The following is a 17,185-nucleotide window of genomic DNA, read 5'->3' on the forward strand; positions in this document are numbered from 1 at the left end:
GATTTAATCCTATTCACTGATGGTTCCTCTTTTATTGACAAGGGCAGTCACAAGCCCATACGAAGTATTAGCTGAAGGAAGCTTGCCCCCAGGTACATCAGCTCAGCAGGCCAAATTAAAAGCATTAACAGAAGCATGTCATGTGGCAAGAGATAAAACTGCTAACATCTATACTGACTCCAGATATGGTTTTGGAGTAGCACATGATTTTGGCCATCTGTGGAGAAAAAGAGGATTTTTCACAACAGCAGGTACACCTATCCAAAATGGAAAGGAAGTACGAGATCTTCTAGAAGCTATGGCCTTACCAAAAGAAGTATCAGTTCTAAAATGTAATGCCCATACTAATGAGGACACTATGGAAGCAAGAGGAAATGCTCTTGCGGACCAAGCAGCAAGGGAAGCTGCCTCCCTTTGTGCCTCTCAATGGCATCAGGAATCCAGTCACATTTACAAATTGGGAGTAACCACCTTATTACATGATTTACGTGAAATGCAGAATGATTGTACCCAATGGAAGAAAAATGGACATGGTTAGAATCAGATATTCAACCATATGATAATGAAATTTGGAGAGAAATTCAAACTTGTAAACCCCAGAACAAACCGTTATCTTACTCGGAGACCGACCACGAAATGCTGCTGGTCCCGATCCAAAAGCCTCTCATGGCAGCTTTAATAGACTGAGATTTTTAAACAAGAACAGCCTGTTCGGTTAAACGACGAGCCTAATGGCAAACAAAGTTTAAACAACTTAACCCATTAAACACCAAACAGTTTGGAGTTGTTTTTGTCACTGGTTTAAAACCAGAACTGCCTGAAGCTTTAAACTTGATCCTACCCAGACCTCAGGTCCGAAACCTTAACTGCTAACAAAGGCACGTTAATCGTTGCCTCTCCTCCTCCGTTAACGACAAATCCAACCCTTGCACTCGCTTCAAAAAAGAATTCCAGAAGATTCCTTTCTCGTGTTGAAGACAACCATTTTGCGAGTTTCAGATTTCATGATTACACACTGGACTCTTACGATGAAGGCCTGCCTCCTGGCTACAGGGATACGGGACAAGTCACGTATCACTTTAAAAAGTTGCCAAGAACTGTCAACTTCAGAAAACTGTCATTATTTTGAATGTTGCTTTATCAATTTTAAGAAATTAACATATCTTGTTAGCTGTGCTTCCTTTAACAGAATCGACGAATTCATCTACAGAAAACCAAGATACAGCGCAAAATTGGTTCAGTCATATATTCAATAAGTTATTATGTTTGATATTTTAAAATAAATGTTGAAAATTAGCTTGGAAATTAAAACTTCAGACAATGTGGAAGCTGTTTTTAAGAAAAGTAACTTTGATAAAAGCAAATCCATAGAGAGAACACATCGTTCTCAGACATTTGATAATGGGAATTTGGCAGCAATCCAACTTTTACTTCCCAGTCCATTTGAGTGACATATATGAAAAACGTTTAGAGATGCAAATGGCATCATTTCAATTTATCCACCCACTATACGCACTTCTCGTCTCTGCAGGAAAATTAACCCTTTCAACAAGCTTTTGTGTATAATCCAGAAGATGTCAAAGACTAAGCAATTCACATCCAATACAAAGTTAAAATAAAAACTTGACTAACCCTTTGATTACACTTAGAGGTTGACTTTCCAATTGGTTGGGTGGCTCAGGAATGAACATCATTAAGGGACTTTTCCTATTTTGCATATTTGGACTTATCATATCCGTACTACTGTTGCTGATCAGATACTTTGGCTAATGCATGCCTACCCATAGTGCCTCACCAGTCCACATGGTTCATATTTATTCATATGCACCACTAGCCAATAACATCAAAATGGAAAGTTTTTGTTAAACTATTTTACCATTTATTACTAAATCATATACTCAACGTTTTACTGTATAATAATTTTATTTGTATACATGAAATTATTATTTGACTGTATTATTAACATATTGTATAATTTATTAATACTGAATCAGTAGTATCAAATTTGATTAATTTATTAATTGTTATCTTTAAGAATTATACTAATTATTACTGAAATGTTTGTAATGCAATGCTTATCCACTCTATTGTTTAAAACTGCAATGACAATATAAATGAGTTATTCTTTGCGCTTTTACCTATCCTATCGCATTAATGATGTATTTTATCTTATTGTGATAATATCTTACTTATTCTTTCAATTTATCAAAAGGGCCGACTGTAGAAGCCAGCTATTTTCTATAGGTAAAAGTGATAGGTAAAAGATAGCTATTTAGCATTCAGCCCCTAGTCTATTAAATACCATTTTAAAACTCACTCATAACCTCAGGTCATTTCAAAACACACATTCAGCATTTCAGAACATAGCTGCAAACAGAACACAGAACAGCAGAATTCCTGTGCAGCTAACAAATACAATTCCAAGATAAAGTAACCCAAGGACAAGTCAAGCTCCATGGCAACAGCATAGAGACCATTGTCCTAACAAGCAAGTTTATGCGATAAGGAAGCCGAATCGTATTCCATAGCTCATACAAGAATATATTTTAGGTTAATGTTGCCTATTAATGAGTGACAATGAACCCTCAAATCAAACTCATTTGATGTTCATCCAACCCAATTCGAATTACATTGGCGTGTAGATTGATGGCTAAATTCTGATATGATTTGATATAACAGTGATAGATTTTCGGCCACCTTTCTCTTTCCCTCTCCGGAATCAATCTATACTTTGACTTAAGTATTTGCTGTCTCTCTGTTTTCCATATTTCACTTTCAGACTTTGACTTTTGAAGTTATTGCGAGCTGTTTGCCTAAACAAGAAAATCATTTCTGTGATTGTTTGAAAGTTGAATTGTCTACAGATTGCCTCTCTGTGAGTCCTATACTGGCTGGACTTAGGGAATAAGACTTTAAATTACTCTCAATTGTAATCAATAGAGACAAATAAAACAGATTCTTATTTGCACCTGAGAAGTTTTAACTCAAATTTCTACTGAGTTTTAGAGATCGCAAAGTGCCGCTAAAACTGCATGGTAGATCTAACACTTCTGTGGCAAAGAGTTCCACAGAGTCACCACCCTCTGGCTGAAGAAATTCCTCCTCATCTCTGTTTTAAAGGATCGTCTCTTTAGGCTGAGATAGTGTCATCTGCTTCTAGTTTTTCCTACAAGTAGAAACATGCTCTCCACGTCCACTCTATCCAGGCCTCGTAACATCCTGCAAGTTTCAATAAAGTCCCCCCTTATCCTTCTAAAAGTCAAGGAGTACACACCCAGAGTCCTCAACCATTCCTCATACGACAAGCTGTTCATTCCAGGGATCATTCTTGTGAACCTCCTCTGGACCCTTTCCAAGGCCAGCACATCTTTCCTTAGATGCGAGGCCCAAAACTGCTCACAATACACCAAATAGGGTCTGACCAGAGCCTCAGAAGTAGATCCCTGGTCTTGTATTCTAGCCCCTTGACATGAATGCTAACATTGCATTTGCCTTCCTAACTGCTAACTGAACCTGCACGTTAACCTTAAGAGAATCTCTCAGGAGTAGACGTTAACCTTAAGAGAAGCAACAGTGCTAACCACAGTGCTAACCTGCCGCCCTTTATCCACGAACAGGAATCTTTAATAAAGGAACAATAAATGCGCCATAGTCCCAGCTGACCATAGGCTGCTTTCCCCTTTGAGGGGGAGTGCTGACTGGTTGTGATTTAACCTGAGGATCACCACATCTCAGGCGAGGGACAAGGTTGAGAAGGTGGGGCCTTCATGAATAACCTCAGTCGGTGTAACCTTTAATGCCCAGCTTGCCTAACAAAAATCAAATAACGTCAGTTTTGAAAGTTCCCATGACCTCCCCAGCCCCAGTGTCGACAGCCTTTTGGGGGAGATAGATCCAGGGGCAAAATTCTCTGTTATCGGCGGAAAGTCCGCCGATTGGCGCAAAAAACGGCGCAAATCCCACTTGCGTCACGTCATAAAAATGGGCCGATAGTCTCCGGCCCGAAATGGGCTAGCAGCGACGTGACGGGATCCGCGCTTGCGCAATGGTTCACGCCGTGCAGCGTCATACGCGCTGCACGGCGTGACGGCTCATAAGGCCGCGCAGCTCCCCCCCACCCGACCGGAACACCCGACCGCAACACCCGACTGGATGGCTAGCCGTCGCTCAGCCCCGAGGTTCGAGTCACGCGATGTGGAGGCGCTCCTGGACGCGGTGGAGCAGAGGAGGGACGCCCTGTATCCCGGGCACGGCCGCAGAGTTGCCCCACGCCACAGCCGGCGTCTGTGGAGGGAAGTGGCAGAGGCCGTCACCGCTGTGGCCCTAACACCACGGACAGGCACCCTGTGCCACAAGAAGGTGAACGACCTCGTCAGAGCAGGTAGGGTGAGCCTCCCCCATATCCCCCCCATATCCCCCCCTCCCCATATCTCCCCTCCCCCATATCCCCCATATCCCCCCTCCCCCATATCCCCCCTTCCCCCCATATCCCCCATATCCCCCATATCCCCCCCATATCCCCCCTCCCCCATATCCCCCCCATATCCCCCCTCCCCCATATCCCCCCCATATCCCCCCCTCCCCCATATCCCCCCCATATCCCCCCCTCCCCCATATCCCCCCATATCCCCCCCTCCCCCATATCCCCCCCATATCCCCCCTCCCCCATATCCCCCCCCATATCCCCCTCCCCCATATCCCCCCCTCCCCCATATCCCCCATATCCCCCCCTCCCCCATATCCCCCCCTCCCCCATATCCCCCCCTCCCCCATATCCCCCCCTCCCCCATATCCCCCATATCCCCCTCCCCCATATCCCCCCTCCCCCATATCCCCCCTCCCCCATATCCCCCCTCCCCCATATCCCCCCCTCCCCCATATCCCCCCCTCCCCCATATCCCCCCCTCCCCCATATCCCCCCCTCCCCCATATCCCCCCTCCCCCATATCCCCCATATCCCCCTCCCCCATATCCCCCATATCCCCCCTCCCCCATATCCCCCCTCTGCCATATCCCCCATATCCCCCCTCCCCCATATCCCCCCCTCCCCCATATGCCCCCTCCCCCATATCCCCAAGTGAATCCAGCCCTAACCTTAACCTCTGCAATGCACGCGCAACCGATGGCATGCATTCATATACCTGCCTAACACTGTTGCCTTTTACCTCTGCCACCACCCGCCCCCCCCCCCCCCCCACAGGAGAAGCGCGCACACAACAATAGGGAGCATGTGAGGACTGGAGGAGGGCCCGCTGATGAGAGGACACTGACCGAACACGAGGAAAGGGCCCTGGAACTGGCTGGCGGACCTGAGGACCGGGAGGTTGCTGATGCAGAGATCGGGGCCCCACGAGCAAGTGAGCCACCAACAGCCCATCCCCATATCCCCCCTCCCCTATATCCCCCTCCCCCGTATCGCCTGATCACTGCCTGATGTCTAACCATGCATGCTTCATTGTGTATCGCAGGACCAAACGTCCAGGCACCCATCCCCGCAGATGCACACCGCCCGCAGGATGCCCCTCGGAGACCACAGGAGACGGAGAGACCCGCACCCTCCAGCATGCGACGCCCGCAGGATGCCCCTCTGAGACCACGGGAGACGGAGAGACCCGGACCCTCCAGCATGCGACGCCCGCAGGATGCCCCTCGCACACCACAGGAGACGGAGAGACCTGGAGCAACAGGGAGACGACACCCCCGTCACGTGCGGGAGCGACCACCCAGCGATGAGGGGGGCAGCCACAGGCCCCCGTCACATCCGAGCCGGGACAGCCCTACCCGGGACAGCCCTACCCGGGACAGCCCTACCCGGGACAGCCCTACCCGGGAAGACGAAATACCGGACAGTGACTCAGAGTGGATGGGTGGAGACGAACCCCCACCCCAAAGTGCCATGGACTCAGAGTGGGACGAAGAGCATGACACAACGCCACTGCTGTCACCAACACCCTCCACCATCGCAGAAACACTCACCACGGTTGGGCACTTTAGTGATGAGGCGTCTGGTACACTCACTGGTGCGCACAACACAGCCGTCCCGGTACAGCAGGTGGAGGTAGGAGCAGCAGAGGGACCGGGCGGTCGGAGGGCAGCCCAGGCCAAGCGAACATCTGCCGCCCAGATGGATCCCGGGTTCCTGCAGTTACCACACCCACACATAGATCCGATGCAACCACCGACACGGAGACGAGCGAATAGGGTGACGGGTGGCTTGCGGCGGCTGCGGTCGCAGGTGGAGGAGTCCACCCGCGTCCAGGAGCTGGGAGTGGTCCCGGTCATGCGTGCCACCCAGGCTGACACCGCACGGGTGGTGTCCGCGGTGGAGGCAATGGGTGCGACGGTGTCAGACATGGGGAACGGTTTGCGAGGCCTGGGGCCTTCCGTGCAGGCGGAGTCTGTGGCCCAGGAAATGGCTGCCCTCTCACAGGAGGCCATGAGCCAGTGCCAGCGCCAGATGGCAGAGGCGCTCAATGCCATAGCCCAGTCTCAGCAGGCCATGGCCCAGTCTCAGCAGGCCATAGCCCAGTCTCTGCAGGCCATGGCCCAGTCTCTGCAGGCCATGGCCCAGTCTCTGCAGGCCATGGCCCAGTCTCAGCAGGCCATGGCCCAGTCTCAGCAGGCCATCGCTGAGGGCATCGGCGCCAGTGGCCATGTGCGAGCCGGCATCGCACTGTCACAGACAGGGTTCGACAACCCCCTGGGCTCCATGGCTGCAAACCTGCAGACCCCTGTCGATACCAGCACGGGCCTCCAGGACTGGCAGCGCCAGATGTCGGGGGCGCGTCAGATGGCCAGTCCGTTCGCATCCCCCACCCATGTAGAGGCCTGGGGGCCATCGGGCACCCCGAGGGAGGAGGAGGTGGTGTGGTCCGTCCCGGCTCCCTCTGTAGGGGAGGTCCCGGTACACCGCGACACCTCGGACTCCCCCCCTTCCGTCCCAGGTGCATCGGGTGGGCAACGGGCAGGACAGGCTGGCAGCCCGCCATCCCAGTCGCCCGGGCCGCAGCCTGGCCCATCTAGGCCAGGACGCCCCAGGAAACGGCCGCCAAAGGGATCCAGTGTCAGAGGGCAGGAATCACAGGAGTCCACCTGCAGTTCTGCTGTACCGTCTGGGGAACCACGTAGACGTAGTCAAAGGGCCCGTAAGGCCAAACAATTAGACACTGAGTAAGTTGGCACGGGTGCAGGGCACAGATGAGTTTTAGGGGCTAGGGCACGTGCATGAACTCCTTTGGTTATTAAAGTCAATGTTACACCTACCGAAGCTGCCTTTGTGCTCTGTCCAAAGTGTGCGGGCGTGTCATGTACGTTGAACGCAAGTGTGTGTGTGACGGGTGGTCTTACCTCAGCCCCAGGTGAGTCTGCCCCCTTCCCCCTGGGCCGCCATCAACATCCCCCGGGCAGAGGACGGGACCGTGCGCTGCAGTGTCACAGCCGCATGCAGGGATGGTCCGGGTGGATGGTGGTACTGTGGCCATGGGTCAGACATAGTCCAACGATGTAGAGCCAGGAGCTCATCGGAGGCGGGTTGTCATCATCCTCCATGGCCTGCGATAGACACGCGTCCACCCGCAACTGGGTGAGCCCAGCCCGTTGTGCCGCCGGTGGATCGGCAATTGGGGGGGGGGGGTGGTGTGCATGCGGGTGGGGTGTGTGGGGTTGGGGAGGGGGGGTGTGGGTGGTCGGCTGTTGCCATGGTGTGCGGTCTGTGGCCATACTACCCGATTCCCACGCCCATCTAGTCAGTGAAGCGGGCGTCTATCAGTCTGTCCCGTGCCCGCTGGGCCAGCCGGTAACGGTGGACAGCCACCCGCCTGTGTCTACCCCGTCTGCCCTGACCATTGCCCCCATCCCCCTCATCTGGGGAGGACTGGGCCTCTTCCTGCTGCTCCTCCACTCCGCCCTCCTCTGCCTGCGGCACATCGCCCCTCTGCTGGGCTATGTTGTGCAGGACGCAGCACACCACAATGATGCGGCCGACCCTATCTGACCGATACTGAAGGGCGCCCCCAGAGAGGTCCAGGCACCTGAAACGCATCTTCAGCACGCCAAAGCACCTCTCGATCACTCCCCTTGTCGCTACATGGGCATCATTGTTGCGGTTCTCCGCCTCATTGCGTGGCCTCCGTATAGGCGTCATCAGCCACGATCGCAATGGGCAGCCCCTGTCGCCCAGCAACCAGCCCCTCAGCCGGGGATGGCGTCCCTCGTACATGCCGGGGATGGATGACCGCGACAACACGAATGAGTCGTGTACACTGCCTGGGTGACGGGCGCAGACGTGCAGGATCATCATGCGGTGGTCGCAGACCACCTGTACGTTCATTGAATAGGTCCCCTTCCTATTAGTGAACACGGCCCTGTTCTCTGCAGGTGGCCGCACGGCGACGTGCATCCCATCGATCGCGCCCTGGACCATGGGGAACCCGGCAACGGCAGAGAAGCCCACGGCCCGGGCATCTTGGCTGGCCCGGTCCACGGGGAAGCGGATGTAGCGGTGCGCCATGGCATAAAGGGCATCTGTCACTGCCCGGATGCACCGATGTCTGTGATATGCCAGACAGGTCCCCACTTGGTGCCTGGAATGACCCCGTTGCATAAAAGTTCAGGGCCACCGTAACCTTGACGGACACGGGGAGAGGGTGTCCCCCGCCAGTGCCACGCGGTGACAGGTGTGCCAGCAGGTGGCAGATGTGTGCCACGGTTTCCCGGCTCATCCGGAGTCTCCTCCTGCATTCCCGGTCCGTGAGGTCCTGGTATGACTGCCGGGGCCGGTACACACGGGGCGCCCTCGGGTGCCTCCGTTGCCGTGGGGCCGCGACGTACTCCTCCCCCTCCTCATCCTGTCGGTCAGGTGTCCCTCCAGCCTGGGCGGCTGCCGCCTGCCCCTCTGCGGCAGCCTGCGCCGCCTCTCTGGCACGCTCCTCCTCCTCCTCCTCCTCCAGGGCAACATAGACATGAGCGGCTGCCACCACGGCGGCCAACATCGCTGGATGGTCTGAAAACATGACGGCCTGGTGGGGGGGGGGGGGGGGGAGGGGAACGACGACATGTCATCATTGCCCATATCCCCTCCTCCCCCCAGCCAGGTGGCATGGACCGCATGGGTCCAACTGTTGGAGGCTGGCACCTGGCCAGGTGGACCAACTCATTTGCCCTCCCATCACCCACCCCGGCACGGACCCCCTCCCCAACCCCCAACCTCCACCCCAGCACGGACCCCCCCCCAACCTCCACCCCAGCACGGACCCCCCCCCCCAACCTCCACCCCGGCACGGACCCCCTCCCCAACCTCCACCCCAGCACGGACCCCCCCAAACCCCAACCTCCACCCCAGCACGGACCCCCCCCCCCCAACCTCCACCCCGGCACGGACCCCCCCCCCAACCTCCACCCCAGCACGGACCCCCCCCAACCCCCAACCTCCACCCCAGCACGGACCCCCCCCCCAACCTCCACCCCGGCACGGACCCCCCCCCCAACCTCCACCCCGGCACGGACCCCCTCCCCAACCTCCACCCCGGCACGGACCCCCCCCCCCAACCTCCACCCCGGCACGGACCCCCTCCCCAACCCCCAACCTCCACCCCAGCACGGACCCCCCCCCAACCTCCACCCCGGCACGGACCCCCTCCCCAACCTCCACCCCAGCACGGACCCCCCCTCCCAACCTCCACCCCAGCACGGATCCCCCCCCAACCTCCACCCCAGCACGGACCCCCCCCCAACCTCCACCCCGGCATGGACCCCCTCCCCAACCTCCACCCCAGCACGGACCCCCTCCCCAACCTCCACCCCAGCACGGACCCCCCCCAACCCCCAACCTCCACCCCAGCACGGACCCCCCCTCCCAACCTCCACCCCGGCACGGACCCCCCCCCCCCCCCAACCTCCACCCCGGCACGGACCCCCCAACCCCCAACCTCCACCCCGGCACGGACCCCCTCCCGGCACTCCCCCGGAGCCCAGCCTACTCTAACCACCCCCCCCCCCGCCGCACACACACACAAGCAGAGACACACCTCTCCTCACGCAATCAGTCTGCGGCCACGCCATTTCCTGCCCAGAGCCAACCCCCCAGGCCGTCACTCACCTCCTCGCTGGTCGGCGTGAACCTGGAGCACCGGGTCACGCCGATGAAAAGGAGGTTTGATTCACGTCGACGTGAACGGTCATCACGTCGACGGGACTTCGGCCCATCCGGAAGGGAGAATATCGGCAGGCCGAAAATCGGCTGCCTTGCGCAGACCCGTGACATTCTCCGCGGCAGCGGCACCATTAACGCCTTGCCGACTTTTCTCCCTTCGGAGACTTCGGCGGGGGCGGGGGCGGGATTCACGGCGGCCAACGGCCATTCTCCGACCCGGCGGGGGGTCGGAGAATGACGCCCCAGATTTCTACTACACGTTGTTTGGAGAAGTGTTTCCTGGGACGTGATCTAAGCAAATCTCCACATCATAAACGAATTTGAACTGAGTCCCATGATGAGCATGTTTATCCAGGTACTCCCCAGTGCCCCCCATGCCAAAAAGCACCATTTTATTTATCTGGACTTTTTCAATTCAGGGTCTCAGCAGGGAATGTTCCGCCAAGGCCGCACTTAGTCCCATTTCCCGCACTGAGAAATTCTGCTTGCTGGAACTCCTCAGTGCAGGAAGAGACCGGGACGCCATTTTTAAATGAGACTAGCTGTCTCACTCAAATATGCAGAATTGCAAAAAATCTGATCCTGCCCACAATGGGAGGGATTCGGATCGCAACGTCTCGCGAGTTCGCATTAGGTCTTGTGAGACGTGGCGAGCCGGGTAGATTCCAGAAGAAAAAACAGAACCCCAATATTTCTAAAATGATTAAACGCATTGGCTGTGTCTTGTGGTTTTAGTTTTGTACTCAGGATGATGAGTTGGACAGCCATGAATCTCCTGGACTAGCTATACAATCAGGAGTCGACATTAAGCAGCAGCCAGAGGAAGATAGGCCACAGGCTTGATACCGAGTGGCATGGACAGGGACTGAAGAGGTCACAGACCTACCCAATGGTGCATTGCTTGAGGGAATGAACCAAACCAGGTCAATGTGTTTTTAAAACAGCAAGTGAAACATTTGGTTTTGAGTGTGAAAGAGAATATTTGCTGAGGCAACACTTCATGACCCAAGTACTTGTGGTTTTAATTTTGGAATATTAAAATGTAGCAGATGCAAGAAAGTCACCACAGTCCATATGAGATCAATCACAGTCTCCAGATAAAGTCCCACAGCAACAAGTCTGTCTTACCACGCTCATTTTACTCATTGGATATCAACACAGGTTCCCTTTTGGAATAGGAAAGGAAAACTGACGTGGAAAATTGATTAAAAAAGACCAAACCTAATCTTGTGTTTGGGGAGAAACATCACAGGATAGTGTGTGGTCCCTCACCGCATGGGCTAGCTCACAGAATCTGGTCACACTGAGGCCCTCTGGCCTCAGCTGACATTATAATTTAGGGTGCAGATATATTCCAATTTTTCATCAGTGCAAAGTTGTTTCTAGAGTGTATCATCGTGGAGGTTGGTGTATAAATTCATGCACATTGAGAGACTCGCCAATTTGTGAATCTGTGGAATTCTTTACCACAGAGGGCTGCGGGCATTGGGTCATTAAGTATGGTCAAGGCTGAGATAGATAGATTTTTAATCAGTAAAGGAATCAACAGTTATGAGGATAAGGCGGGAAAGTGGAGTTGAGGATTATCATAACAGATCAGTCATGAACTCATTTCATGGCAGAGCAGACTTGATGGGCTGAATGGCCTACTTCGGCTCCTACATCTTATGTTCTTAATTTGAATTTATACCAAACCAAAACTGTCAAGTACCCAGAAATTAGATGGACAGAAAGTGGTCAACTGGCTCATTAAGTTTGCCTCACCCCGAAGATGGGAGGAAATTTACAGACAAAACCCACAGCCAGAAAGGAAGCAAATACTCTGAAATTATCCTCACCTGCCTTCAGGCGGTGAAACGTGCAATTTATAAGACACTTAACATGAAATACTTGCGAAGCGATCTCCGTCCCAGTTAAGAACATCTCCAGCACCATCTCGAAGGCACGGAGAGAATCAGTACCCACTACAGCACCAAGCAAGGTGTTCCAGAAGCTCACTCTCTGGAAAAGAACTGCCAAAATCCAGCCTTAACTTTCCCCTTAACCTGGAGTGGTAATCTCGCAAAGTGGATTGCTCACAGATATATCCGACCCAATTTGTACCCCTATCGTAGAATTCACAACAGAGATGGGGGTGGGGGGGTTTGATATCAGTGCATCATGCCTGTGATCATTCGCAGCGAGTTATCTCTGAGAACTATGGCTACACTCAAACCTCTGCAAGGCCTGCGATCACACGCAGAACTGAGGTTACTGAACAGCAGGAAATATGGGCCAATCTTCTGCAAAGAAGGGGCTACTCACATATCAAGGGTAATTACCTGTCCGCTGCACTTCCGCTGATCACGTGGTTAACTGTTATGGTCGAGGGTTCATTGCCATCCACGCTGATCCTAATCCCTAATTCCTTTTCTCCCGTGGCTATGTACAACCTCCAGGTACCCAGTGCACACTCCTGTCAAAGCAACACACATTGTTTAGATTCAGCAAAGCACGTTCACATGTCCCAAGTACTGAGGATAAAGAGAGTAAATTCAGATTCTAAGGTAAGTGTTTTTGTCAAAATGGCTTCTTAGTAGTATTACATTTCTTTGCAACTTTGGCTTGATTTATGATAAGAAAGAAATATGCAATTCCAGTGCAGAGATTTTCCTGTGGAGTCAAATCTGGAGAAAATAAGTCAGGGGCACACATGAATTTCAGCTGCGGTGAGCATAAGTCTGTGCCAGCAGCACACAACAACCTACATTTTTAGTCCTGGGTGACTTTAATCTACATACATTAGCAGTAATACTGGAGTGTGTACAGGATGTTCTTTTGAACCAGTATGTTGAGGAACCAACTAGGGAGCAGGCTATCTAAGATTTGTTGTTGTGCAATGAGAAGTAGTTAGTTAATAATCTTGGTTAGTTAAGAATCTTGTTGTGCAGGGTTCTTTAGGAAAGAGTGACCATAACAAGCAATAATTCTTCGTTAGGGTGGATAGTGAAGAAGTCCGAACCAAAACTACGGTCCTGAATCTAAACAAAGGAAATGACAAAGGCATGCGGGGTGAAGTTGGCTACGATAGAATGGATAACTTCAATAAAAGGTATCACGGTGGATAGGCAATGGTTAATATTAAAGGCAAGAATGAATGCATTGCAACAGTTATACATTCAATTCTGGTGCAACAGCACAACAAGAAAAGGAGCCCAAACATTGCTAACAAAATAAATTAAGGCTAGTATTAGATCCAAGGAGCAGTCATATAAAGTTGCGAGAAAAGTAGCAAGCCTGAGGATTGGGAGAAGATTAGAATTCAGCAAAGGAGGACCAAAAGATTGATTAAGAGGGGAAAATAGAGTATCAGAATAAACTTGCAAATGACCTAAAAGCAGACTGTAAATCTTCTATAAGTACGTAAACACAAAAATATTAGTGAAGACAGTCTGAAATGGGAGAATTGATAACAGAGAACAAGGAAATGGCAAAGCAATAAAAAAATTACTTTAGTTCTGTCTTTACAGAAGAAGACACAAATAACTTCCCAGAAATGCTAGGGAATCAAGGGTCTATTGAGACGGAAGAATTTATGGAAATTAGTATTCGTAAAAATATAGTGCTGTAGAAATTAATGGGACTGAAAGCTGCTAAATCCCCAGGGCCTGTTAATCTACACCCCAGATTACTAAAGGAAGTGGCCATGGAATTAGTGGATATGTTGGTTGTCATTTTCCAATATTCTGTGGGTTCTAGAATAGTCCCATCAGATTGGAGATTGCTAAATGTAACCTCACTGTTAAAAAAAAAGAGGGAGAAAACAGGGAATTCCTGTCTAACAGTAGTTGAAGGGAAAATGCTGGAATCTATTGTTAAGAATGTGATAACAGGACACTTTGAAAATATCAACATGATTAGACAAAGTCAACATGGATTTATGAAAGGGAAATCATATTTGACAAACCTACTGGAGTGTTTTGGAGACGCAACTAGTTGAATAGATAAGGGAGAACCAGTGAATGTGGTGTATTTGGATTTTTAGAAAACTTTTGATAAAGTCGCACCTAAGAGATTACAATGCAAAATTAAAGTGCATGGGATTGGGGCTAATACTCTAGCATGGATTTAGAATTGTTCAGCACACAGGGAACAGAGAGTAGAAATAAATGGGTCATTTTCAGAGTGGAAGGGGTTCCGCGGGGATTAGTGCTTGGGCCACAGCTATTCACAATGCATCTCAACAATTTGGATGGGAGAATCATATGTAATAAATATTTCCAAGATTGCTGATGGCAAATTAGGTGGAAATGTGAGTGGTGAGGAGGAAATAAAGAGGCTTCAAGGTGATTAGACAAGTTCAGTGAGTGGGCAAATACATGGCAGATAGAGTAGAATGTGGATAAGTGTGAAGCTATCCACTATGGTAGGTAAAACAGAATGGCAGAGTGTTGTTTAACATGTGAAAGATTGGGAAATGTTGATGTACAAAGGGACTTGGGGGTCATTGAAAGAAAGTTTGCAAGAAAAACAAGCTGTTGGGAAAGGAAAATGGTATGTTGGTCTTCATTGAGTACAGGAGCAAGGATGTTTTACTGCAGCTATAAAGCACCATGGTGAGACCACACCTGGAGTATTACATACAGTTTTGGTCTTACCTCATAAAATATGTAGTTGCCATAGAGGGAGTGCAGCGAATGTTCACCAGGCTGATTCCTGGGCCGGCAGGATTGTCGCACGAGGAGAAATTTCATTGAGGCCTATATTCACTGGAATTTAGAAGAATGAGAGGGAATCTAATTGAAATGTATGAAAGTCTGACAGGGTTGGTCAGACTGGATGCAGGATTGATGTGCCCATGGCTAGGGAGGGTCTAGAACAAGGGGTCACTGTCTCGGGATATGAGGTAGGTAATACAAGAGGAAGTTATTGGGAAATCGGGCCCAGAAATGGGATCGAAGATGCAGTAGGCAATTTAGGAGTGAGGGAAAAAACTGCTAGAATGGAGTCAGAGGAATACACCCACATCCGGCCTGAGTTACATTGTCCTAATCAGACTTAAACTCGTTACTTGGAATACACAGGATGACCCTGTTCAGCAAGGGTGAGTCACCCGAGACGCATGTCCTTTGGGACACTCCTGTCTGACCAGCCACTATGCCATTACAGAGTTTGATGGCCTCTTTGTCCGTCATTGGGAGGTTAGTTGCATATCAATAACATGGCTCGGTTCTTTTGCATAAACGAGAGTGAGAAATCAAACAGCCAAGATAACGCTGATGGGTTAAAGTCTGAACACCCCAGGAGAGAATCTCTTTTTGAGGGGGTGGATGGAGTTCAGAGAGAGAGAGAGAGAGAAAGAATCCTGTTTTGAACAGGAGAAGGATTTGAAAAGCCACTGAGACAGATCACGAAACAAAAACTATCCCAGAGACAGGCTTTCACAAAGGGTAATAAAGGAATTTGACTAACATCGGAAAAGTTCTTCATAAATACAAGTACCATCTTTGCGTGCCTATGTAAGTGGAATGAAAGCTGTAAGTTCATTGGGAGTGCGGTTCAATGGGAACTCAGGTGTTAAGGTTAAGGAACTACATGTAATCTGTTATTGTTAGGGCTGAAATATTGTTTTTCTTTTGTTTCAATAAAGTTTGTTGATAAAATAACTAAGCCCTGTTTCTTATATTATTACTCAAACTTTCCACACTTCCTTAAAACTTAAAAAAAATTAAGGTTCTGGTCCAGTCTCTTAGCCACTGTTGAGCGATGACCAGGCATCCGTAACAAATTCGGGCTCGTGCTAGGATATACTTGTATCAATCCTTCTTTCATTTTGGGTTAAAATCCATAGAATCCCTACAGAGCAGAAGGCGCTCATTTGGACCATCGTGTATGCACCATCCTTGGAAAGAGCACCCTACTTAAGCCCCTGCCTCCACCCTATCCCTGTAGCCCCACCTAACCTTTTAGACACTGGGCAATTTAGCATAGCCAGTCCACCTAACCTGCCCATCTTTGGACTGTGGGAGGAAACCGGAACACCTGGAGGAAACCCACGCAGGCATGGGGAGAACGTGCAAACTCCACACAGTCACCCGAGGCCAGAATTGAATCTGGGTCCCTGGAGCTGTGAGGCAGCAGTGCTAACCACTGTGCCACCCTATCGAACTTAAAGACAGTGAGTGTGTGTGGATCGATTGCATTCTTTCCAGGTTTGAAATATTGAATAGGGAATGACGAGATAGCCCTTGCAGTTGCAAAAGATGTCCTGGGGTGGAAGAATTTACTGCGGAGGAGTTCCAAGCGGAATCTAAAGTGAAGCTTTTGAGTTTGGCAGAGAAACTGCAGTTAGCCCTGCCAAAAGGGGCAAACAAGGCAGAGATAATACAAGCCATAGCTCAATATTTAAACTTACCAGTGACATAGTCTAATCCATTAGAATTAGTTTGGATCCAATTAAAGATGGAAGAATTGTCTCGGATCGTGTTTTCAGGATCCTGAAGGGGAAGGGGGAGCAGCCCCAAGTCGTGGTCCACATAGGTACCAACGACATAGGTAGGAAAGGGGATAGGGATGCAAGGCAGGAATTCAGGAAGCTAGTGTGGAAACTTAGATCTAGGACAAACAGAGTTATTATCTCTGGGTTGTTACCCGTGCCACGTGCTAACGAGATGAGGAATAGGGAGAGAGAGAGCAGTTGAACACGTGGCTACAGGGATGGTGTAGAAGGGAGGGTTTCAGATTCCTGGATAATTGGGGCTCATTCTGGGGTAGGTGGGACCTCTACAAACGGGATGGTCTACACCTGGACCAGAGGGGTACCAATATCCTGGGGGGCAAATTTGCTAATGCTCTTCAGGAGGGTTTAAACTAGTTCAGCAGGGGCTTGGGTACCTGAATTGTAGCTCCAGTATACGGGAGGTCATGAGTAAGATTTCAAAGTTGCAGGAGTGTACCAGCAGGCAGGCAGGTAGCTTAAAGTGTGTCTACTTCAATGCCAGGAGCATCCGGAATAAGGTGTGTGAACTTGCGGCATGGGTTGGTAACTGGGACTTC

General features: G+C 50.6%; 1 protein-coding gene across 1 annotated transcript in view; it reads right to left on the reverse strand.

The window, feature by feature from the left end:
• The window catches only part of il16 (interleukin 16), a 240,301-nt gene that overhangs the window by 162,228 nt on the left and 60,888 nt on the right, over positions 1-17,185 (reverse strand). Inside the window, exon 3 of the mRNA XM_072468752.1 lies at positions 12,472-12,605. Coding sequence (XP_072324853.1) covers positions 12,472-12,605 — 134 coding nt within the window. The remainder of the gene's footprint in view (positions 1-12,471; positions 12,606-17,185) is intronic.

This window comes from Scyliorhinus torazame, chromosome 12 (genome assembly GCF_047496885.1).
Source record: "Scyliorhinus torazame isolate Kashiwa2021f chromosome 12, sScyTor2.1, whole genome shotgun sequence".
Classification (NCBI taxonomy): Eukaryota; Metazoa; Chordata; class Chondrichthyes; order Carcharhiniformes; family Scyliorhinidae; genus Scyliorhinus; species Scyliorhinus torazame.